The following is a 24,647-nucleotide window of genomic DNA, read 5'->3' on the forward strand; positions in this document are numbered from 1 at the left end:
TCTCTGTCTCATCTGCTGCTTTTGTTCAAAGAACTATACAAGTTTAGGTTAAAAGCTGTAGGATCAGTAAGCGTGTGCATTATGATGGGAAAAAGACTAAAGACATGGTGGCCTTTCATCTAAATAAGAAACATTAGCCCAGATGTTTTAATACAGATGTGATTTATCAGTTTATTGACAAAAGAAACTGCAGTTCTTCCCTCATCACCTTCACTGAGCTGCAGAAAACATGTTTTTTTTCCCCAGCAGGGGAAGCTTGCTCATCAACTAAGAGGACAAACCTTTTGATCTCTCTTCTAGAGAGATCAAATTATTTTTTCTGTGCGCTGTTTTCTAGAAGCGATTTCATCATGATTTCTTTCTCAAATGCCTGCACAACCATACCCCAGCTGAATCCTTGCTGAAGCACATTGATCTAGAAGATATGGGCCCAGACAGGAATAACCAAGACACAGTCACATTAATAAATGTCAGCTATTCCACTTCCACTTTTCTGTAGCCATATTGTAATTTTGTCAAGTCAAGTTTATTTATATAGTGCTTTTCAGCAACAAGGCACTCAAAGCGCTTTTGTAACACTCCTATGTCTGTTGCAGAATGAGCGCAGTGTCAACATGTGTGCCTTCCACTCACCAAGAATGTAACATTTGCTTCTTTAAATGGTCCAATAAATTTCACAAATCTGCTGCAGTTAATATTCAAAAAGAATATGATTGGTTAACCTTTATGATTTAAAAAGTCTTTTATATCGATTTGATGCCATCATTGCTACAATTTTAAGATGAGTCTTGGGCTCGAAAAAGGTCACCAAAAATGACCTCTGACCCCTCCTGAAACAGTGACAGATGTTTTAGAGAGAGCTGAATTCAATGAAATCCTATTCATGTCAGGAAAATATTTGTTTTTCTGAACTGATGTTTTGAAACCAAAAAGTGACGCTTTGCTCTTAACACATGTTCAAACTGCTCAACATGAACTGGGGTTTTTCCTGTTTGTTGTGTTTTGCCAGATGATGAAGAAGGAACATCCTTACTAAATGCATGTCTCACATAAAAAAAAACTCCCGGTTTGAAAGCAAACAGGAAGACCTCCTGTAGTCAGAATTTCAAGAAGGAAACTAACTCCAAAATGCAATGTGTCTGCCCTGTGCTTAGCACTAAGTGATGTCGTGATAAAGGTTTTTGCACTATTGACAGTTTTTATTCTGAACCTGTTTTGTTAGGGTTTAATTACATAAAAAGCAGAGAAAAACTTAGCTTTTAGCCTGATCGCTGCATACAACAAGAACGAATCCTGCTGTTCTTCCTCGTTGGTATTAGAAACTCATTAAGCTGCGTTTGATCTTATTCCCAGATCCAAGTTTGGACCTCAGAGGATAATAAAACACAGTATTAGTAGACAGTAGCCATTAGCTTTATCTGCTGACCGAGGCCTTTTGAAAAGAATCTCTTTGAAGCAACGATCCGTATGCTTGAAAAAAGGTCCAAATTACAGCTAATATGCTGCATATTTACCTTCTGACTTGATCCCAACACTTCTGCTGAGTATCACTCATATTACGATATTTAAATATAGACTCGTCCACTTCTTTTAGTTGGAGCTTTTAACTATAAAGGTGTTTAATAATCAGGTAGAGTTCAGAGTTTCAGTGTGTTCCTGCTTCTGATCACAGCCTCACTGGGGATAAACAGATCTTCACCACCAGATAGAAAGGTCGTGTTTTAAAATAGAAACGGTGTTAAAAAGATCTCAGTATAGTCCCTAAAGAACCATTCTTCTAATATGACCCGTTTAGGAAAGAACCGAGGACGTCTGCTTTATCTGTCCAGTGAGAAGTCGGCTAACGTTCAAACCTTGTTGCACATACACCAAGAAGTTGCAAACAAGTGGTTGTTTTTCAGACAGGATGTGCTGCAATGGGAGGAAGTTCTAGAATGGCAAAAGTGAGAACTGTAAATGCTTTGCATCACAATACTAAATTAGGAGATAAAATCACTTAGTTTCCATCTGACCTGCTCTGCAGGTGTGGCCTGAAGCACAGCTCCCACATCTCAGCTTTATAGATAATGCTCTGTGTGTTTCCTCTTGGATCAGTTTAGGGTCCACTTCTGATTCAAGTTGCCAACATGGCCACCCAACCAATCTCTGCTGAGGAGCAGGAGGAACTCAGGGAAGCTTTTGCCAAAATTGGTAAGAGGATCATCATTGTTGATGTCATTTCCTCTTGTGATTTTAATAGAGGAAGTCTCAGTGAGAAACTGCTGCTGGTTTTCTTAACAAGGCGCTCTACTGTAAATATCTTGCTGCTTCAGTCTCTGAAGCAGCTTGGCTTGATGCATTTAAATAATGTTCTGGCAACCTTCTCGTCTTCCTGTCAGACGTGGACGGCAACGGGTTCATCAGCAAAGATGAGCTCAACGAGCTCTTCAGGGCTGCCAACCTGGCTCTGCCGGGATACAAAATCCGAGAGATCGTCCAGGAGCTGACCAAAACCAGCGACAGACTCACCTTTCAGGAGTTCACTGATGTAAGTTGCTCAACAGAGACGAGTTTTCTTCATATCAGCTGATAACTTCAGATTTAGAGCTTGGTCATTTGTCTCTTTCCGTTCCCTCGTTTCAGATGGTCCGTGGTCTGAAGAGCACTGAGGTGGCCAAAACCTTCAGGAAAGCCATCAATAAGAAGGAAGGAATCTGTAGAGTGGCAGGAACGTCCGAGCAGTCCGGCGCACAGCACTCATACTCAGGTTATTCTCTACAGTACACATTTGCAGACAGGCAGATTTTAATACATTTTTTGGCAAAACCCTTGGCACCACTGACAAAGATGAAGCATACAGAGACAGGAATCTATGTCCTATCTAAGATCTCTTCTCCTGGATTGGTGTCTAAGCTCTGAGAGGAACATTAACATGTTGATCTGCCCACATGTTTTGGATCATGATCCCGTTCAAAAATCTAATGACCACTTATTAAAGAGTTCACGGTGGCTTGCACTCTAACAAGGTTCCCAAGACCTTTGGAGGAGAAGACCCACAGCATCACAGATCCACCACCGTACATAACAGTAGACGTGAGGTGCTTTCGCACATCCTTTGGTTTCACGCTAAACACGCCTGTAGCTAAAAGGCTCAATCTGAGCAAAGCACACGGGAGCAGAAGTTAAAGCTGCAGTATGGTTCACATGTTGATGTCTTTTCTGTCTTCTTCTGTCTGCAGAGGAGGAGAAGGTGGCCTTTGTGAACTGGATCAACAAAGCTCTGGAGAAGGATCCAGACTGTAAACATGTTCTTCCAATGGATCCCGACACCGATGACCTGTTCACTGCCATGGGAGATGGAATCGTCCTCTGGTACCTTCTACTTTAAACACTTTCCATTTCCTTCAGATTTCTCTGAGGTTTTTAGGTCCAGATTAGGTAGAAAGAACCAAACAAATCTAACATAGTTCCTTGAAGAAACACGTTTATCAGCCTAAATCTGCTATGTCTCTCCTGTTAGTAAAATGATCAACCTGTCTGTTCCCGACACCATCGATGAGAGAACCATCAACAAGAAAAAACTCACTCCTTTCACCATCCAGGTTAGACAACGATTACATTCCTGTCTTCGGTTTAATAAAACAAACAGTAGTTTCACTGCAGGTCATCGGCAGAACCACTGAATATGTGCTTGCTGTGGATTTTTAATTGAACAGGAGAATCTGAACCTGGCTCTGAACTCTGCATCGGCCATCGGCTGCCACGTGGTGAACATCGGGGCTGAAGACCTGAAGGAGGGCAGGCAGCACCTGGTCCTGGGTCTGCTGTGGCAGGTCATCAAGATCGGGCTGTTTGCAGACATCGAACTCAGCAGGAATGAAGGTGGGTGTTCATCTGGATCTAAGATTTAAACTGGCTGCACATCAGCTGATATCGTGGAGGAAGGCTCACCTGTCTGAGGGCAGAGGTCCAAATTACATTGTCTTTGTTCTGATTGCATTTTGTGACAGTATTTTCATTCCAAAGCACCCAGATTGTAGAATCAACTTTCACAGAAGGGACCGGTGCATTCTGTAGTATAATTCTAATGATTTTCCTTGTGCATGCAGCTCTGATCGCTCTGCTGCGTGATGGAGAGAGTCTGGAGGATCTGATGAAGCTGTCCCCTGAAGAGCTGCTGCTGCGCTGGGCCAACTACCACCTGGAGGAGGCCGGCTGTGGCAAGATCAACAATTTCAGCTCCGAAATCAAGGTGAGAACATGCGCAGAGGCCTCTATGGATCAATAAGCTGACTGCTGGCTTGAATAGAAATGTTATGGTGTTGCTCTCTGTACACAGATTTCTATTTATGAAACCTTTCACATGTTACATTACAACCACAAACTTCAATGGATTTTATAGAACAGACCAACACAAAGCGGTGCATAATTGGTAAGTGGAAGAAAACGTATTCATGGTTTTTAATATAAAGAAGTATCTGGAAAGTGTGGTTTTCATTTGTATCCAGCATCAGTCTTTGTAGAGCCACATTTTGCTGCAAGTCTTTCAGGGTATCGGGGTCTCCTCCAGCTTTGTACATCTAGAGACCTTTCTGCCCATCCTTCTTTACAAAACACCTCAATCTCAGTCAAACTGAAACATGCAAAGATTCTCAACTGGATTTAGGACTTTCTGGACTTTGACTGGGCCTTTTGCTGTAGTTTTGGCAGAGCATGATTTTGCCCCCACCATGTGTCAGAGCAGGTGTTCTTGGTGATGCTCAAAGACAACTCTGCTTTTTATCATACAGTCTCCTTTTCTTCCACCTGAGCTGTGGATATTTGCAGCTCCTCCAGAGTCATCGTGGCCTTCTTGGCTGTTTCTCTGATTGATGCTGTCCTAACTAGATGACATCTGAAGGCATATGTTTGTAGTGGATTTTATTTAGGGGTATCAGAGTAAAGGTATTGCACTACTTTTGTGTTGGTCTATCACATAAAAACCCTGAAGTTTCAGATTGTAGGTTCAAGAGGTATGAAGGCCTTTGCAAGGCACTTTATACATTTAACACCATGTTCAACCTGTTGGTTAGAAACTGCACACAATCAGAAGCCGATCGTTATCTTAAATTGGTCTTTCAGAATGTTTGTTTCAAGTTAAATAATCCAGGCTGAAGTGGTTTTGTTGGGCTAACTTCTCCAAATGGGTTATTCCAGGACTCCAAGGCGTACTACAACCTCCTGAACCAGGTGGCTCCCAAAGGAGACGAGGAGGGAATTCCTCCCATCGCCATCGACATGTCAGGAATCAGGGTGAGACTTAATTCAGCGAATCAGAACCATTTGCTCTGGAGAGAGGTCCGCTTTCCTGACGCCCCCCCCGTTTACGTCTCTGCAGGAGAAAGAGGACCTGAAGAGGGCCGAGTGCATGCTGGATCAGGCCGACAGGCTCGGCTGCAGACAGTTCGTCATGCCCGCAGACGTCGTCCGTGGCAACCCCAAGCTCAACTTGGCTTTTGTTGCTAATCTGTTCAACAAGTACCCCGCTCTGAAGAAGCCAGAGAACCAGGACATCGACTGGAGCTCGATCGAAGGTGAGTTTACATCATCTGAAAGGTTCTTCTCTTTCAGACCACACAGGTTCACATCTCTTCTGTTCACCTATTGTGTTTTTCAGAGGTTTGAATGAGTTTTTGCTGGCGTTTCTCTGCAGGTGAAACCAGGGAGGAACGAACCTTCAGGAACTGGATGAACTCTCTGGGTGTCAATCCTCGTGTCAACCATCTCTATGCGTAAGAACAGCCTGTTAGATGTCCACCTGTAGACTGCTGATGATCACAGAGACTAATTATGTGTGTACGTGTGTGTGTGTGTTACAGAGACATCGATGATGCCCTGGTCATCTTCCAGCTGTATGAGAAGATCAAAGTTCCAGTAGATTGGGACAGAGTCAATAAGCCTCCCTACTCTAAACTCGGCAGCAACATGAAGAAGGTACGACGGGAAACGTTTGACCTGAAGAAGACTCGGACAAGTTTCTGATCATTTGCTACAATTACCATGTTGAAAGTACCTGGAGTAACAATCTGTAGTTCTGGTTTCCAGCTGGAGAACTGTAACTATGCAGTGGAGCTGGGCAAAAAGGAGGCCAAGTTCTCTCTGGTCGGCATCGCAGGTCAGGACCTGAACGCAGGAAATCGAACCCTCACTCTCGCTCTGCTCTGGCAGCTCATGAGGAGGTAACCTTTCTTCTGTGGCGCTCATTTCTGTTCTCCACCTCTTCTCTTCTAACACCTGTTCCTTCAAGGAAGCAGTGGACTTTTTCCCTCATCATCAGTAAACATTTGGGATTTGATATTTCCAAGATGTTTTCCATCGGTGTGTCCAGATCCAGATGATTTGTCTAAAACTAATATTGAGAAAATTGGACCGAAATATCAGTAGCTTCATCTCTCTGGAGTAACTCTAGCCACATTTGTTGGGACTCCTGATGAAGATACACTGAAAACTAAAAGAATTCCAACCTTTAATGTCAGTGTAATTATTTAGTGAGGAAAACAAATCCCACAATTAGTTTTTAATAATCCCTTTCAAATAAATGAGATGTTTTGGTTTATAAATGAAAACTTTACTTCTCTAGGCCAATCAGAGAGACTGACAACAGTCGGCAAAGCTCACTGCTCGCAAACGGGTGACTACATCACCATAGCAACCATTAGATACTACCTGACATGACAACTGGTTCTAACAATAAGCTTTTCAGCAACAGAAACTCCAGGTGGGGTTTGTATGAGACAAAAGGATGAATATGTAGGAAAGCACCTCCTGCCCAGCGTTAAGTATGGTGGAGGATCTGTGATGCTGTGGGACTGTCCCTCTAACAAGGCCCTGGGAACCTTGTTAGAGGGGAGGGGATGACAATCCCTATGAAATACCAGTAGATCCTGTTGGACTCTGTCAGAAATGTGTAAAACTGGTTTTACAGCAGGATTAATACAGAAATGCTTCTCCCACTCCGTCTGAAACCCTGTAGAAAAACTGAGGTGAGCTGAAGAGAAAAGTGCTTAAGAGATGATCCGTCTCTCAGTCTGCCTCAAACCTGATGGCAAAAGAAGGTGGGACAAACTATTAACAGCAGGGGCGCCAGATGTTTTGCCACCTGTGATTTTGTTACGATTCCTTAACATTGGATGAATAAATGTACTGAGGTTAAAGGTCGGGTTTATGACATCCTTCTACGGCACAAAAAGATTCATCTGAAGACTTTTTATGCATCTTCAGCCGGGGTGTCGGCAAGCGTGGCCTCCGCTGCTCACATGAGGGTTGAATGTTTCACGCCGTCCGTCTCTTCCTCAGGTACACCCTGAACATCCTGGAGGATCTGGGTGACGGACAGAAAGTAGTAGATGACACCATCGTGTCCTGGGTCAACCAAACGCTCACACACGCTGAAAAACGCACCATCTCCAGCTTTAAGGTAAAACCTCTTTTTCTTTAGCTTGGCATTCTGGGTAATATACCGATTTTATGGCAACCATTTAGATCTACTTTAGTTACCATCAATACTCTGGACTAAAACCAGCACAACTGGTCCTGAGCAGGTGGTGGTACTGTTCGCCTGACTTGTTCTGGTCTTTTATGAAGGATCCAGTGAGGTGTTAGTTAAATGTTGTTGGAAAGTTGGACTTTTTTAACCTCGATGACCTCAGAGAATCCCCGTGTTTGTGCAGGACATGTCTATTAGCACCAGTATGCCGGTTCTGGATCTGATTGATGCCATCCAGCCCGGATCGACCAGATACGACCTGCTGAAGACCGAAGACCTGACGGAGGAGGAGAAACTCAACAATGCAAAGTACAAACAAAAGTTTTGTGTTGCAGATATTTGACCAAACTTCACTTGATTAAACAGATTTCAGAAGCAGCTCTAGAAGTCTCACGGAGTCAGACTAGATCTCTTCCTGTTTTCTATACGGAAACCTGAGCTGTTAAACTGTGTCATCAGGTACGCCATCTCCATGGCCAGGAAGATCGGAGCCCGGGTGTACGCGCTGCCTGAGGACCTGGTGGAGGTCAAACCTAAGATGGTGATGACGGTATTCGCCTGCCTGATGGCGCGTGGCATGAGGAGAGCCTAGAGAGACCAGATGGACCACTGACCCGACACATCCAGAGTCTGAGAGCAGAGAGGAGAACCAGCTCTTATTTTCTTTTTAGGCAACGAATGAAACTGGATGATTTCTACAAATGTCTTTCAGAAGCAGAAAAAATCATGTTCTCCGTTTCTTTAAAGGGTAAAAAGTTATTTTTTTAACATCTGTACAACTCAGTAAGATTCTGCCTCAAACAAACAGAACCAAGCAGTTCTAACTCCAACCAGTCTCAACACCCGATCAGTAACTGGTAACTAATTGATGCTGAGTCAACTATAAATTACAGACTTGTAATGAAGTCAGTATTATTTGTGTTTGGGTCCAGCCGACTTGGTGCCATATTGGCTTTCTGAATTTGAAGACTTTCTGCTTCCATTTCATGTCACTGAATCTTGTTGTTCTGTAAACGTGAACGGGTTCACCTTCTGCTCATTCCTCTGGTACGAACACGCCGTTTCACTTGTTCAATTACAGTTTTATCTCAGATGTATAAACCAAATAAAGAGAATTTTTTTTATTATAACCTTGGTGTTGTTTGATTGGGATGTAGCCTGCTGTGAAGAACTGAACCTTACAGGAGCTGCTCCAACATGGCCCATGTTGACATGCAGCCAGACTGGAAATCTCCTGCTGATTGGGCAGCTTTTCAGGCTCCAGTATTTATGTTGGGTTTATGTTCACGCCTCCAACAGATCAGTTTCCAATCACAGAAACTCCGGACTTGAACCCGTCCACAGAACCAATGGACAGCATAGCGGGCCTGCTCCAGGACCATCAGCAAGGAGCTTGATGAAACTGGTGAGAATATGGTAGAAATATGCTGGTAATAAATGATCTGAAGACAGTTGGGACCAGTCACCAAGGAGACCATCAATAACCCTACACTGTATTGGAGTGAGACAGAAGGCACTCCTTGTGTTGTACGGGTCCGTTTTCCAGATCCAGAAAAAGCTCCAACATCAACTGGACCTGCTGTGGTTGGAGAAAGAGGACAGCTCAGCACGTCCCAAACAAGGTCATATTCTGCTTTTAGACTTTCTGCTGAGGGTGCAAGAATACTTCACCGGATTGTTGAGCTATTGAACAGGATCGAATCGTGGACCAGAACATCCTTCCTTCAGCCAGAACACTGGAGGAGGATACTGGACGGGTCTCTCCAGCAACAAGGGAGCGATTAAAGCAGAATTGGATTAAAGTGATAACCTGGATTAGCCAGTCCAGACCTCGGTCCTTCAGAAAACCAGTGGAAGGAGCTGAAGCTTGTGGTTACCAAGCAGCAGCCAAGAAAAGAAAGGATTTAGAGCAGCTCTAAAACAGCTCATTTAAATGGTTAAATTACCTCCTCCGCATGTCTCCAAGTTCTGCTGGGTCCTGGTAATGAACCATCACACCAGTCAGGTGTTCTGAACCAAGGACGGATCCAAATCATGGCAGATCCTGGCCCTCAGACAGAGAGTTTCTGTAGCGAGGAGTGACCCAACACGTCTGGTCACATTTACCTCAAGATAAATCTATTTTGAACTAATGTGAAGTTTCTGGTTTATATTCCCTCGCTTTAAACTACGATAAAACAGAATGATTATTCTGTTGCAAGTGAATAAATATGTACAGCGGTGTAAAAAAATTACAGCACAGTATAGAAAAAAATATCCAACCTCCCCACTGACTAGCGTAAGGTAGTTAGGTCACACAGCATCAAGCCCACTTATAATTGGGTCAAACAAAACTACTTTTTCACTAGACGAAGGTCCAGTCAAAGTCCGGACACACAGCCGATTGAGCTGCTGTGGTATGGCCTTAAAAAGGCAATTCATGCTTAAAAACCTTTAAAATATGCAAGATTTCTGCAAAGAATGGGTGGAAATTCCTCCACAACAATCCTAAAGACTCTTGGCCGGATACGGCAAACCTCTGTTGTTGCATGCTGAATTTACTTCTGTCCAATATTCAAATCTATTTGATGATCGGAATCATTTAGGTGTGACAGAAAAGCAAAATCAGAAGAAATGCGAGGAATTCCCACGGGACGAACAGCTGCAACGATGGTCACCAAACCCAGATACTAGAACATACAGCGGCTCTCTGACCTCAAACCTGTTCGTTAGCCTTAGACTCCCTGAGATGGGACAGGAAGTGACCATCAGTGTTTTTCCTGTCTTACCATGAGTCTGATTAAATTTAGCCTCATCTTTTCATCATTCAGCACATATGAATTGCTGTAAATTAAATCAGATGATGGTTCTTGGTTTGACACATGATCTGGTTGACAGTGGTCTCTCAACTATTAACTGCAGCAAGGATGGGCTGCCTGGGTAAGAAATGATCTCAGGACCTGAGCGCCCCCAGGTGGTGTGGTAAGTTTAAAGGTGATGACAATAAAAAAAATGAATAAGAGTTCAGGAGGGAAAAATCTGATTTTTCTTTTTTTTTTTACTTTTGTAGGAAGAGAGAAAAACCCAAGTAAAACTGGAGATGAGAGTCAAAGACTTGGTGTCTGGTTAAAAAATATATATTTACACTATTTACTCTCAGTACAGTGAGCAGCATCCAATACTGATGCACCAAGAGCTGGAGAGGAAGAGGAAGCTGTGTTGCTGTCTCTGTGAGGCTCTTTATTTGGCAGGTTTGGCTTCGGATGGGTTTTCTCCGGTGTCCAGCGTCTTCAGGAGGCGGAAGAGGCCGGCGGCTTCACGGATGCGGCTGAACTCGATGCAGAAGGCCTGGACCTCGATGAACAGGTCCTGAACGTTGATGATCTTGTTTCGGATCAGCGACTGGAGGAAGACGCAGACCAGTCGGACCAGCCGATTCTGGAACGTACAGACCGTATATTACACACAATGAGAGACTTTACAGGAAATATTGGCATATAAAGTATTCACACCTCTGAAGCATTTTCACATTAAGTCACGTTACAACTAAAGATTTTTATGTGTTTTATTGAGATATTACATGGTGGTGTCCTTCATGAATTGCCCTGACAGAAAGACCACCAGCATAATACTGCCACCACTATGCTTCACTGTGGGGATGGTGTGTTTTTAGCACTCCTTCCAAAGAAATAAAGGAAGAACTTGCGGAACAATGCTCTTCTTGCCTGGCGTGCCAGTTTAGGTGGGCAGCCATGTCTTACCTCACTCTTTATGAGATTGAACAGAGCTCTGTGAGATGCCCAAACCAAGGATATCATTTTCCAACCGAACTCAGCTTTAAACGTCAACTTTATTCCAGACCTGCCTGCTGTGTTCCTTGGTCTCCATCACACGGTTTGTTCACTAATGTTCAACCTCTGAGACCTTCAAGGAACAGCTGGATTTATACTGAGATTAAATCCAAACTAAATTATTCACATTACTGTTTGATAATTCAGCACATCCGTCTCCAAAACGTAAAGTAAAACGTTCTGTTAAACATCCGCTTTAGCTTTCATGCTGCGGCTCTACTTTTAATAGGAGAACTCCTAACACGCATTTTCTACCTCTCCATATAATAATTATTTACCTGCATGTACTTGTCTTTGATCTGCTCACATGTAGAGATGCAGTTAGAGATGTAGAGGTGGATGAACTCTGGAGGCAGGTCCACGGCTGTGGTCAATCTGATGGAGGGAGGAAGAGGAAAAAAAAAAATCAGCCTTCAGAGGAAGAGACTACGTGCTCAGCTTTAACAGCACAGTGTTAACATGTTAGGCAGCACCTAATGGTGGAAGTTCTACTGATCATCAGAGCTTCACTGTAACTGAGGACCAAAACCACTAAAGCACTGATTCACTCTTCTGAAGAAAAGGAAATCATTTCAACACAGAGTTTCCTTTGAGAAGTAGAGTCAGTCTACATTATTTCACCACTTTATCATTCATTTGCATTCCAGACTTAACAAAAGATTTGGCTTTCACTTAAAGTTAAATGATAACTCCAAAAATGTCACTTTTTTCTAATTTACACAACAAGGAAGGCCTAGTCAAGGACTGTTTAAACTCAACTAAACTGGTAACTGCTGTTGCTGGTCTGCTGCCTGTGATTTTGGCAGCCTTAACCCCACTCAGCCATGTTCTTCATAGTCAGCTTTCCAAATTCATGGCTTGTAAAACGTTCTGATCTGTACAAGTCCTTCTCAAAATATTAGCATATTGTGATAAAGTTCATTATTTTCCATAATGTCATGATGAAAATTTAACATTCATATATTTTAGATTCATTGCACACTAACTGAAATATTTCAGGTCTTTTATTGTCTTAATACGGATGATTTTGGCATACAGCTCATGAAAACCCAAAATTCCTATCTCACAAAATTAGCATATCATTAAAAGGGTCTCTAAACGAGCTATGAACCTAATCATCTGAATCAACGAGTTAACTCTAAACACCTGCAAAAGATTCCTGAGGCCTTTAAAACTCCCAGCCTGGTTCATCACTCAAAACCCCAATCATGGGTAAGACTGCCGACCTGACTGCTGTCCAGAAGGCCACTATTGACACCCTCAAGCAAGAGGGTAAGACACAGAAAGACATTTCTGAATGAATAGGCTGTTCCCAGAGTGCTGTATCAAGGCACCTCAGTGGGAAGTCTGTGGGAAGGAAAAAGTGTGGCAGAAAACACTGCACAACGAGAAGAGGTGACCGGACCCTGAGGAAGATTGTGGAGAAGGGCCGATTCCAGACCTTGGGGGACCTGCGGAAGCAGTGGACTGAGTCTGGAGTAGAAACATCCAGAGCCACCGTGCACAGGCGTGTGCAGGAAATGGGCTACAGGTGCCGCATTCCCCAGACCTGGGCTACAGAGAAGCAGCACTGGACTGTTGCTCAGTGGTCCAAAGTACTTTTTTCGGATGAAAGCAAATTCTGCATGTCATTCGGAAATCAAGGTGCCAGAGTCTGGAGGAAGACTGGGGAGAAGGAAATGCCAAAATGCCAGAAGTCCAATGTCAAGTACCCACAGTCAGTGATGGTCTGGGGTGCCGTGTCAACTGCTGGTGTTGGTCCACTGTGTTTTATCAAGGGCAGGGTCAATGCAGCTAGCTATCAGGAGATTTTGGAGCACTTCATGCTTCCATCTGCTGAAAAGCTTTATGGAGATGAAGATTTCATTTTTCAGCACGACCTGGCACCTGCTCACAGTGCCAAAACCACTGGTAAATGGTTTACTGACCATGGTATCACTGTGCTCAATTGGCCTGCCAACTCTCCTGACCTGAACCCCATAGAGAATCTGTGGGATATTGTGAAGAGAACGTTGAGAGACTCAAGACCCAACACTCTGGATGAGCTAAAGGCCGCTATCGAAGCATCCTGGGCCTCCATAAGACCTCAGCAGTACCACAGGCTGATTGCCTCCATGCCACGCCGCATTGAAGCAGTCATTTCTGCCAAAGGATTCCCGACCAAGTATTGAGTGCATAACTGTACATGATTATTTGAAGGTTGAAGTTTTTTGTATTAAAAACACTTTTCTTTTATTGGTCGGATGAAATATGCTAATTTTGTGAGATAGGAATTTTGGGTTTTCATGAGCTGTATGCCAAAATCATCCGTATTAAGACAATAAAAGACCTGAAATATTTCAGTTAGTGTGCAATGAATCTAAAATATATGAATGTTAAATTTTCATCATGACATTATGGAAAATAATGAACTTTATCACAATATGCTAATATTTTGAGAAGGACCTGTAGTTCCTGATGTTTTGTTGATCTGTAACAATCTGCTTTTTTCCCCCTTTCCAATAACATTCTCAGTGAAAGTGAGGGCGCAGACTGCTACAGCTTCCTTTCTAACCACGTCAACGAAGCAGAGCGGTGAGTTCCGCATCCCAAACCACATCTCCTGTTTCCAAGCCATCTCTGCTTCCTGAAAATGCTCAAAACAAAAGAGAAAAAACCAGCCGCACTCTCACCTGTTGACCACCTCCATGGAGTGCAGCGACATGTCCATGTTGACCAGCACTGAGAAATACTCAGTGATCTGGCTGCTCTGCATCAGCTTCAGGAGCATCTCGATGGCCACCAGCGGGTTGTTCTCCACCAGGTCCGGCAGCTTGGCCGGGGACAGGCCTATGTGGTACACCAGCTTGGGGTCCTTCTCCAGTTCGGCCAGCAGCTGCAGACAGAAGGAACAGCCGACCCATTTAATGATCCGTTGAAAAATAGAGATGCGCCGAGAAACCAAGCTTGTTGGCCCCGACCGGCGAGCAGCCAGCCGGACAACTTACAAATCCCATCTTTTTTGTGGTCAGTGAACACCCCATTCCCAAGCATCACCAGGTTGTGCTGGCAACACTTTACAGAAACAAATGATTCAGTGAAGGGTTTATATAAAGGACGTGGTGCTGTGGCGTCTGAGCTAAATAAAACCCGTCAGGCTCACATGGTTCGGGAGTGACCCACCTGTGACTGCTGCTGGGCGGACAGCGGACTCTTGAAGGCCTTGGACATGATGCGTTTGATCTCTACACCCGTGCTGTTCTTCACACACATGGAGCGATCCCACTGGATGCTGTGGTCCGGCTCGGTGGGGTTCAGCCACGCTAGCTCGTCCTCACACATGTGGAGAGGCGGCGGAGGCCGTATGAACTCTGGCCGGAAGTGACCTGAGCAGAACACAGCTGGTCATGGTTACTGCGTTAACTGCTGCTATGAAGACGCCCTCACATTCATAAATTCAGCACAGTGAGTCAGGATGTGTGTGAAATTCGCAGCACGATTGAGAAAATGTGAGGCATTCACTCGCCTTATAACCTCCAGAACAGCATTAACTCCACTTACTCTCCAGAGGAGGGCGTGGCCCTGTGACCAAAGACTCTATGATCTGATTGGCCACAGAGCTGTCAAATCCTGAGTTGGAAGAGTCTGGATCAGGGTCGTTCAGGATGCTCGGGAAGCTGGCTTTGCTCTGAGTGGGCAGCTCCGACTGACGCTCTGCAAGATGAAAACATGGGGAGAAACTAAAAAGCAAGGCAGTGCTCCTAGTTCATTACACTCCCTTTAAACACACGGGTCCAAACTAATTAATTGCTACAAGCAAATCAAGAATGACAGCAGATAAGAGCCTCTGCTGGTGCCCACTGACCCGCCAAAGCCAGCTGCAGCCCACTGATATCGATAGACTGGGGCATGTTGGTGATGTCCATGCAGGACACCTGTCTGGGCGTCTTCTTAAACAGATCTCTGGGCGGCGCCAGCATCAGCTGGGACAGGAAGAACTTCTCAGGCTGAGTGATGGGCGGCAGGAAACCTGGAGACAACATGGAAACGGAGGGGAAGTTTCAGGTCAACCTCTGGACAGACAAAAACATTACATTTACATGATAAAATTCACTCTGCTAGGCTGTGATCACATGCAAATTACCCGTTAGATGGGTTAGCTAAAACTAATGATCTCTTCATAGGTTCATTTTCATTCTACTGTATTTCTAAACTGGCACAAAGTAATCAGCAAACTTCATTTTAGCTGATGTTTTTTTTTTTTTTTTTTTACAGATGAATCCTTCTAAATATATGGGCCGTTTGTAGAAGAAAACACATGAATGCTACCATAAGTCTTATGATCGTCTTTAAGGGCAGCTGTAAGCGATTTATTCTCTGATCCGCGTCCATTTCAACCCCATTATCTTGCCTTCAACCTCATCTTTTTCCACAGAGTTCCTCATGGGACCCTACCTGACAGAACCTTCTCCTGCTCTTCTCCCGGCGCAGGGTTCAGCAGGTGGGCGAACACAGCGGCGAACGGGTTGGCAGCCAGGGGCTCGGTTCTGTACATCTCCCAGAGCAGGTAGAGAGCGGTGAGCCGCTGCGGGGAGCTTGGTAGCAGGTCGGGCTGCTGCAGGAGCATGACCAGAACCGAGCCCACCCTGAAGTGCTCTGCCTTCCCGAAGTAATGATGAAAGTGAGTGGAGAGGCTCTCGAAGGTGCCGGAGACGGCCTCCTCCGAGATGATGCTCAGCAGGTTGGACAGTTCCTTCGGAGCGAGGGTCATGATGGTAGTCCGCTTACCCGGATTTGCTGTACTTTAGCTAAGTTAGCTCGCTTAAAAAAAAAACAACGACGTATTATTAAATTAATAAAAGGTCCAATGATATCACCGTGGAGAAATGTTAATTCATGGTTGAATAAGTCCGGAAAACATAATAAAAAATCTTCACACGGCATTAGCAACCTGAGCTCTGTTAGCAACCACTTAGCCTAGTTTACATGGTAACTCCAACTAAAAATAAACGAAGAAGTCATTCCAAAACAACATTCTGACCAAGAACATTCACTATGAACAATTATGTTACTACAAGCAGTCGCATGGAACCAACAAATTGGCCCCGAATCGGATTTAGGAGCCAGAAAGCGTTTTAACGGCCTTAAAACTAGGTTCCTAGAGCACCGAATTAGCCGTTTAAGTTTGAGATGGGACCCTTCCGTTGAATTGCACCTTGGGAGATGTAGTTACATTGTCGGGATTTTACTTTTATTTTCAAAATAGACGATTGAGTTTTAAAAGCTCCGATACACTTTTCATTAGTGATATTAGGATTTTGTTATCGTTTATATAAATTATACATTTTTAAACCACCAAAAAGTTGAAACCCAGTAGATAAAACTAGCTTAGCTTTGTTAGCAAATGTCGTTTACCCAGCAGCCTTTGCGACGTAATTCACCATGTTTTTCCTGTCAAAATAAAATCTGTAAAACTGCGATATAAGTAAATATAAAGTTACTATCCTGTGGCGCACCTTTTGTTAATAATAAATGTACATTGACAGTAAAAATTCAGCCGTGTCATGATATTGATTTCCACCGCAGGACTTAAAAAAAAAAAACAGTTTTTAAATTCTGTCCGAAACATCTGCTTTGAGACCTTGTTCTGTTTGGGTTGATGACATCACCACAAGCACGAGAAACAGCTGGTCCGCTGCTGTTACTAAACCATGTTTAGTTAATGATAGACAAGCTACACTTTCCACAGATTCTGAAGTATTCAAGTTGCGGTTCAGTCACAAGGGGGTTCAAGCTTAAGGTTTGAACCAGATTGATACTATTCATCCCCAAGCCATGACTCACAATGACGATTGTCTTCACAACTTTGATACTGATCTGTTTGTATTCATGTTTAATGTTTTCCAGCTGATTAGTTTTGTACATATTCGCCACGGGTAAAGTGAGTAATATTTGTCACTACAGAGACACTGCATGCAGTCTGAACTCATACTACTTTAGCGTACCTCAAAAACTTCTTTCCTACTGACTGTCGAGCTATAGCATTATTTTCTATTTCCCTCTGGTGTTGACTGGCATGATGGTACAGGTTGTCCTGCTGATGCTTGCATGCTGGGGTTAACTGATAGGATTATAAGTCTGCCTGTCTGTCTGTAGATCATCTTCAGTGAAAGTAACCTATGACCTGAGAGTGATCCAAAAGGAACGCCTTGACCATATCATGGGGTTTCTAATAACTTGACTCGAAATGAACTCTGAAGATCTGTAATTAAATCTGTCCACTCCAGTCTGCCCTGGTCCTCTTCACAAACGGCTCTCATTCGACTCAGGCAATTTTTCTGCAACGTAGTACAATACAAGCGCTGGCCTTTGAAGAAGCCATTTGCTCTAAAACGTGCAAAAGGAGAGAAAAGGAAATTAAAACCGATGATTTACAACAAAATAGCAAATAAAACATAAAAAGTGACCATGACATGTCTAGGGTTTTACTGATTTTACTGAGAAGTCTGTCTAGTAGTTTTAGGTCTGAAACTGTTCTGTTCATTTAAATGTTTTACTGCTAGTTTTAAAATCTCTCATGTTTTAATCAATACATCTTTCCATTAAGGGCTTTCTTTAAGATTTCCTCATTTTAACTCATGTAAGAGAGAAAAGTATAAGAATAAAATCAAATTGAAATGATAGACAACACATGCTCATCGATACTTTGATTCTCAGTGGACTCTGGTGCCTAACATAAGGCTGACTGTATGTGCAGAAAAACTGTTTACTGACAGTAAATCTGTGACACAAAGAGACAAGAAGAGAGGAAGGATGTTAAAACATTTATTAGTAATTTCCCTTTTCTTCTGTCTTACAAAACAACAATGTGCTCAGAGTTATGATTTCGTTTTGAAATCTGAAGAACATGTTCCACTAGGAAGATGCAGCACACAGAGGGAACACCACAGAACAGGTATTAAAGGAACACCTGAAACAAAACAAGGAACGAAGACATAATAGTTTCTAAAGTTAGACTGAAGCAAAATATTTCAGTTGAAAGATCTTCTCGCGGTCCAAATTCAATCTACCGCAAAAAGTGAGTTCACATCAGAAATTCTTTTCTCAAAAAAGCTTCAATCACAAAGAAATTAAACTTTTTTTCAAATACAAAAAATATTTAGCATTTATTCAAAAAAAAGCCCGGAAGCTAAAATATGATTATTACAGCTCATCTCTCCGCCTGCATTTTTCTTTAAAGGGATGCTGCAGGTGAAGTAAAATCCAGAGTAGCCAAGATGGTGTGAAGATCAGAAGACTAAAATGAGCTCCTATTGAATTTTGCATGGATTTTTCTTTTTAAAAAGAAAAGAATCATTAAAACACAGATATAGTTTTAAAGGTCCATATTCACACGGTTGGTTCTGATTCACACATAGATATCTGCATTCACATCACATCACACACATTTGGCACAGAATAAGTCCAAACCCTCCAGACCTCTGCTAAAGGGCCTGCATGACAACAGAACAGAAAACTGCCCAAGAATCAGACAGTAAAACAAGGTGATAAAACAGTAAAAAATACAGTATAAAGATAAATGTTATGAAAAAATACATGTGTCAGTGATATATCAGGCATGCAGACAAGCACACTGTAAACGTTAAAACTGGTAACAGGTTCAGAATCTCCAACTGGCAAATGGGTCAGGTTCACCTCGCTACAACATGATTGGAGAACAAAACCACAAAGACAGAAAGGCTCAGAGTTCATAAAAACACGCAGAAAGGTTCTGTTTTCTGATGCTTTTTACTATTAGCTTGAGGGCAAATTGTAACCTGGGCTCACAGCTTTTGTTGATGCTTCTTGGAAATAAGAAGTTTACTTTCTGCACTTTTTAAAAGGATAGAGAGGGAGCTGGTCCTGCAGAAAGGTCACTGATTAAACCATGCTAGGGGAAATGAAATCAATCACAAACTTTCCCTGCTTTGAGTATTTTAATGTTTAAGTGCTATGCTGCCTAATCTTGGGTCGGTTTGTAATGTGTGACACGTTAAAAGTGCTGAAAAGGTGAAGCTCTGGCAGCCTAAACTCTGGACCTGTACAGTACCTTTTACCCGTCCGGCAGCTCATTACTCAAAGCGCTTCCTGCAGCAACAGGAGCAACTCGTTTTGTTCTCTGGTTTATCTGTTGATTTATCAGCTGATGCTGTGGTGAAACTTAGTGGGAATCACGGTTCAATTCAAGTTTTCATTTAAGCTATAATGTTAAGGGGAAATGACAGGATTACATTCATTTAAATTTGTTTTGCAGAATCATTTATTCTGTGTTCAAATTCACTGGCTCACTTAGTGAAATCTTACTAATATTAATATTAACTGAACAGAAAAACACTTTCAGAAGCAGACCAAGCCCTGTGAAGGTCACGTTGCCAACATTAAATATCTGATTTCCCTCTGAAACGTTCCAACACACATGGTTCTCCTTTGGCACTTACTGCCCTCATGGTGAAATGTAAAAACACAGCAAATAAATCAAAAAGTTCCATTACAAAGTTAATACAGAGGAAACATAAAACAGACACAGACTAAACAGGAACACTAGCGAAGTTCTTCACACACCTTCAAAAGGTCCAATAAATACTGCAGCTCTGCTGTTTTAGTCTCAGTAGACTAAAGCTTTACCGTCTTCATAGATGCTTACTTTTACGTTCAGGCCTAAATATAACTGGAACAATGAACCAAGGTAATTCAACAGTAATAAAGAGCAGAAGGCGGGGACATTTTTTTTAAATCTTTTACAGCCTCGGCTGTCATTGCTTTCAACATAAATTCTGGATTTTATCAAACAAATCTCTAAATAAAAACACATTGTTTAACTAATACAACATTAGTACAGTATATTTTACATTTTTTCATGTTACTACCACAAACGTCTACGTGTTTTATTAGGATTTTATCTGACCAACACCAGGTAGACTTGAATGTAAGGTAAAAGAAAAATGATAGATTTCAATAAATTTAACAACTGAAAATCTAAAAAACGTGGCATTGTTTCAGATTTAGTGCTCTTTTTGTTTTTTAAACAACTGATGAGGCGAACATTAATAGTGACAACATCGGTAAAGAAACAGCACCTTGAAGACCAAGGAACACAGCAGAACGTTGTGTTGACGTTTAAGGCAGGGATAGATTTTAAACAAGCTGGGAACATCTCAATGAGAACTCCCTGTCTCCATGGCAGAGAAGATGGTCCAGGTTGATGGTCCCAAATATTAAATGGTTCTCCTGGAGTTGTGCACAGCTGGCAGAGACATCCCAACAAGATTGCTGCTGTAATAAATGTAAAAAGTGGTTCTACAAATAATGGACTCTGAGTAGCTGAATGCAAATGTTATCATGTTATCTTCTCTTGTTATCATGTTTTGTTTGTCTATCAAGTAAAATCTCAATAAAATACAATAAAATATCTGGTTGTACTGTGAGAAAATGTGAAAAAGGTCATGAATACTTTTACCATGTCATGATCCTGAACTGATATATGAGATTACCTGTTATAACAGCCAGCTGTAGTTGTGGTAAAGACAAACAAAACACCCTCAGGAGCATTTCCACACTAGCATCCTCTACCATTAAACCTCTGTTTCTTATTGCTGTACAAGAGATGAAGGGCTTCCTGGAAACACTCTCATGTCTGTAACCAAAGGGTTGGTGTCTGTAGCACCAAAATATTACTTCCACCACTTAAACCAGAAATAATGAATTACAACATTCTGATAAATGGGTTTATTCACAGCTAAAAGTTATTTATTGATTAGTAAAATGATTTAAAGCCTCATGTAGTTGACAGACTCCAAATCACCTGAAATCCACTCGGCTCTCAACAAGGTAAATGAAGTGCACAGACTGTTCTGGAGATAATCTGGGAGATTAAAAATCTACATATAAGGCTTCATAGACCGCCAGTTTAATAAATAATCCTAATATTCCACTAAAATGAGCACTTCCTTGCTTGTGAGAGGTTTGTGTGAACCCAAAGAAGGAAAATATAAAAGTAGAACAAAGTCATCTTTATAGTTCAAGTTCAGACCAAAGAAACTGAACTGCAGATTGAATGAACTCCATCTGTGAGTGAGACACGGGGGGTTTTCCTCAGTCAGCGTAGTGCATGATGGACTCCACGTAGTTCCCAGGGAAGAGGCCGGTGGTGGCGTTCATCACTCCTTCATACCACCCGTCCTCATTCTTTTTCACAACATAAATGATTGCTCCTTCCTGGAAGGACAGCTCATCCTCCTTGTCTGCTGTGTAATCATATACAGCCACCACTGGAGGGCGACAGAAACACCCAAATGTCAGTCCCTCCTTTCTTAATATTAACAGGTGGACATTAGACCTAAGATTATCTGGTACAACAATATTCATATTTCAAAGTAAAATTGACAGTTTGGCACTTTTGGTAAAAAGCAACATGATGATGGTAAAAATAACACTGCTGTAAAAAGGGGTTTCTCTTAAATTGTAGTTTAAAAAAGGCTCAAGTGATAAAATAGTGTATTTCTGTGACACACCTTTCTCCAAGTAGCTTCTGGGGGCCCATGGTGGGTCCTCTTCAGCATACGGATCGCTGTACTCCACTACTTTAGAGTCTTCCTCAGTGTGCCCATCCTCTGAAGGTTTTGGAGTTGACAGAGAGTCTTCGGGCCCTGAATGGGTCTCTGCTGATGGTTGAGGAGGAGTGTCTGTAACTGTTGGGGAAGGGTAATTTAACAGAGTGGGAATAGAAATCAGTAGTTAACGATTTTAGTTTTTATGGTTTTAGTGCAAAAACACAAGCAGGTTTACGTCTGCCACAGATTTGTGAAATAGATAAGACTCAACAGGGACAGTTAGACTCACTAGATTCTTGAACACGAGCAACAAAACCCATTAGAGGCAGCTGAGGGGTGAACTGCAGGAGCGATGGGGGTGGAGGGGAGGCTGAAAATAAAACAAAAACACCCGCTTGAATTCGGAATTTTGACGAGCAAAAGTTGGAGGTCATAGTAAAGCCCAGAGTTCAGTATCCAATATGGCTGCCGTGCATATGAATTGTAGATAAAGTTGCATACACTAATTAAAACAACGTCAGATAGTTTGTATTCCACTAACCAGAGACACAAATAATATTGTTTGTACAACCTTTATTCTTCCAAATGGTCCTTTAGTGTTTTAGAAGCATAAAATGGCAAGAAGTTTATACCAAAACAAACAGCAGATCCCACTCCTGGTTTTCCAGCTTCCAACTAGGATACTGAGTGGATGTCATTCCCAGATCTGAGCTCCTGACTTCATGGATAAATCAAATTTACCTTTATTTGTAAAAGTTTAAACTGTTGACCAGAATATTTCTCATGTTTTTAACTTTGCCTCATATAATTGCTTTAAGTGAATTCAAATAATCCCAAAGCAGTTTCTAATAAAGTTTCTTTTATAAATATCAAGCAGAGCTTTAAAGCGTTAGCTGTGATGCTCCACTTGTTAAAGTAAATCTGTTGGGCTTTTTCTTGGCACTCAGCCGGACAGAACACGGTTAAAAAAAAAAAAAAAAAGATTTAAGTGTTGAAGTTTTTTGTCTTTTCCAACATATTAGACTTCTTTGGGAAGATTTAGTGCCATTGTTGGGTCACCGTCCATTTTGTGAAGTAATTGAACTGACGGCGCCTCCCATCACCAGACAAAGGGAAGCTTCACTGTTTATTAATTTTGTTTTATTTTCCAAGTCAATCAGAAGCGTTGTATTATTCCCACTTCTGTCCATAAACTGCTGGTTTGATCTTCATCTACACTCAGTGTGCATCCGTAGAATAGTGCATGCTTAATTAGGTGAACGTTGTTGGACCACAATAGTTTGATTGTAACTGGGACTATTGGTTCACACCATTCAGTAAAATGGCTGATAACACAGTGACAGTTGGTGTGGTTTTGGTTAATAATGATCAATTATTAATGAAAATTAACTAACTGTAATTATTAAGCGCTGGGAGCCCAATAATCACACCACTAGAGTGTATCTTTGGGGTCGATTTGTAAGAAATGATTATTGGTTAGAATTTATTACTTCTGAATTATTATTGTTATTATAATTTTTTGATAAATATTTATAATCAATAATCATAAATGATTACACCATTATCACACCATCTAGGCCTCAGTATCTTGTAAACACTGAAAAGGGGCTTTCAAAGAAGTCACATTTTTAGTGATAAGTAAACTTGTGTGTCGCCTCCATAGCAGAGAAATGCAACTTCGGACTCATGTTGTTTTACAACACAAACCTGGGCTCTGGTTGTAGTAGGGTCCTCCATTGACGTGGTTGTGCGTAGCTATTGGCTGACCAGTCACAGAAGGGGGTCGGCGGTATGGAAGTGACCCACCCACCTGTGGGTTCTGCTGTCGAGGCTGAGGCCGGTTCATGCTGTAGAACTGAGGGACGATGGGACCTGACGAAGCAGAGAGAAAATCTGTTACAAATCTTTTTACCGTACAGAGAAATCCCTTAAAATGGCAAAGATTTAGAAATGTTTACATCAACTTTAATTTCTTACATACTTAAAAGCAACAGACCAACAAGGCTTAGCAGAGAGCTGGAGTTGGAGTGAATAAGCTATAGTCTCCTTCTTATGGTAGCAAAAGTGATTACACACGGTCCTTAAAGATCTACCAAGTTTATAAGGAGGAGAATAGCACACATTAATTAATGCTTATTAATTATTTTTATCTACAGTATCAATAGCTCTCTTCTTGACGATTGAAGAGAAGACAATTAACCAGAGAACAAACGAATTAAACGCAGGTTTGGGCCATTGAAGTGTCGTCTGACCAACTCACCTTCAGCAGGTGATGAGGAGGAGGAGAGTGAAGGAGGAGGAACAGGAGGAGGGAGAGAAGACAGCTGTGACTGGATGTCGGACGTGCTGGGAGAAGGGTTAGAAGGTGGGGAGGTGTTGGTGTTCGGTACATTTGTTTGTGAGCTTGTGTGAGGAGATGACTCCGCTTGGTGTGAGGGTGAGTTTGGTGGCAGAGGTGCATTAGGTTGGGTTAAAGTTGTGGTGGAGGAGGAAGAGGAGAAAGAAGAAGGAGTCGGCGAGGGAGAGGGGGAGGAGTTTGGAGCTGTGGAGCAAGAGCTAGATGGTCCAGCAGTTGGGGAGACTTCAGGAAAGGGAGGAGGAAGGAAGAAAAAGAGGAGCTGGTTAGGAAGGAAGGTGAAAGCAGGGATGAGGGAGGAACAAAGAACTGCAGCGGCTGATACAAAAAAGATACTTTACAAAACGGAAAAACAGAGTTGTTTCCTGTGGCTTCAGCAGATGCATTAA

At 42.3% G+C, this 24,647-nt stretch overlaps 3 protein-coding genes and 1 long non-coding RNA gene across 4 annotated transcripts in view; 2 read left to right on the forward strand and 2 right to left on the reverse strand.

The window, feature by feature from the left end:
• Positions 1 to 2,099: 2,099 nt before the first annotated feature.
• On the forward strand, positions 2,100 to 8,634 carry lcp1 (lymphocyte cytosolic protein 1 (L-plastin)). The gene is made up of 15 exons (XM_047370585.1): positions 2,100 to 2,190; positions 2,379 to 2,527; positions 2,623 to 2,746; positions 3,219 to 3,351; positions 3,500 to 3,581; positions 3,696 to 3,861; positions 4,089 to 4,231; positions 5,176 to 5,271; positions 5,357 to 5,552; positions 5,672 to 5,750; positions 5,838 to 5,952; positions 6,064 to 6,197; positions 7,315 to 7,435; positions 7,689 to 7,813; positions 7,964 to 8,634. The coding sequence occupies exons 1-15, from the start codon at positions 2,127 to 2,129 to the stop codon at positions 8,094 to 8,096; spliced, it is 1,860 nt and encodes a 619-aa protein (XP_047226541.1). The 5' UTR covers positions 2,100 to 2,126; the 3' UTR covers positions 8,097 to 8,634.
• Positions 8,635 to 10,523: 1,889 nt separating this feature from the next.
• On the reverse strand, positions 10,524 to 16,524 carry cnot11 (CCR4-NOT transcription complex, subunit 11). Its single transcript, XM_047370584.1, has 7 exons — positions 15,769 to 16,524; positions 15,179 to 15,343; positions 14,875 to 15,027; positions 14,497 to 14,699; positions 14,007 to 14,209; positions 11,613 to 11,709; positions 10,524 to 10,921 (listed from the first exon to the last, which is right to left on the reverse strand). Exons 1-7 carry the CDS (start codon positions 16,082 to 16,084, stop codon positions 10,724 to 10,726), a joined length of 1,335 nt encoding a protein of 444 aa, XP_047226540.1. The 5' UTR covers positions 16,085 to 16,524; the 3' UTR covers positions 10,524 to 10,723.
• LOC124871334 lies at positions 15,288 to 15,884 on the forward strand. Its single transcript, XR_007039001.1, has 3 exons — positions 15,288 to 15,378; positions 15,589 to 15,674; positions 15,749 to 15,884. It is a non-coding gene; the product is annotated as an uncharacterized LOC124871334 (long non-coding RNA).
• A 1,600-nt stretch (positions 16,525 to 18,124) lies between the features above and the next one.
• The window catches only part of LOC124871215 (abl interactor 2-like), a 59,766-nt gene continuing 53,243 nt past the window's right edge, over positions 18,125 to 24,647 (reverse strand). Inside the window, exons 8-12 of the mRNA XM_047370335.1 lie at positions 24,163 to 24,483; positions 23,610 to 23,774; positions 22,192 to 22,272; positions 21,864 to 22,040; positions 18,125 to 21,620 (exon numbers count right to left, since the gene is read on the reverse strand). Of these exons, the coding sequence (XP_047226291.1) occupies positions 21,445 to 21,620; positions 21,864 to 22,040; positions 22,192 to 22,272; positions 23,610 to 23,774; positions 24,163 to 24,483 (920 nt within the window). The 3' untranslated portion in view covers positions 18,125 to 21,444. The remainder of the gene's footprint in view (positions 21,621 to 21,863; positions 22,041 to 22,191; positions 22,273 to 23,609; positions 23,775 to 24,162; positions 24,484 to 24,647) is intronic.

Source organism: Girardinichthys multiradiatus, chromosome 7 (assembly GCF_021462225.1).
Source record: "Girardinichthys multiradiatus isolate DD_20200921_A chromosome 7, DD_fGirMul_XY1, whole genome shotgun sequence".
Lineage (NCBI taxonomy): Eukaryota > Metazoa > Chordata > Actinopteri > Cyprinodontiformes > Goodeidae > Girardinichthys > Girardinichthys multiradiatus.

Coding starts and splice junctions, on each gene's coding strand:
- lcp1 (XM_047370585.1), top strand. CDS start 2,127: ATGGCCACCCAACCAATCTCTGCTGAGGAGCAGGAGGAACTCAGGGAA. Junction 4,232..5,175: donor ATTTCAGCTCCGAAATCAAG/GTGAGAACATGC, acceptor GGGTTATTCCAG/GACTCCAAGGCGTACTACAA. Junction 5,751..5,837: donor CGTGTCAACCATCTCTATGC/GTAAGAACAGCC, acceptor TGTGTGTTACAG/AGACATCGATGATGCCCTGG.
- cnot11 (XM_047370584.1), bottom strand. CDS start 16,084: ATGACCCTCGCTCCGAAGGAACTGTCCAACCTGCTGAGCATCATCTCG. Junction 15,028..15,178: donor GCTGCAGCTGGCTTTGGCGG/GTCAGTGGGCAC, acceptor TTCATCTTGCAG/AGCGTCAGTCGGAGCTGCCC. Junction 10,922..11,612: donor TCAAAGACAAGTACATGCAG/GTAAATAATTAT, acceptor TGTACGTTCCAG/AATCGGCTGGTCCGACTGGT.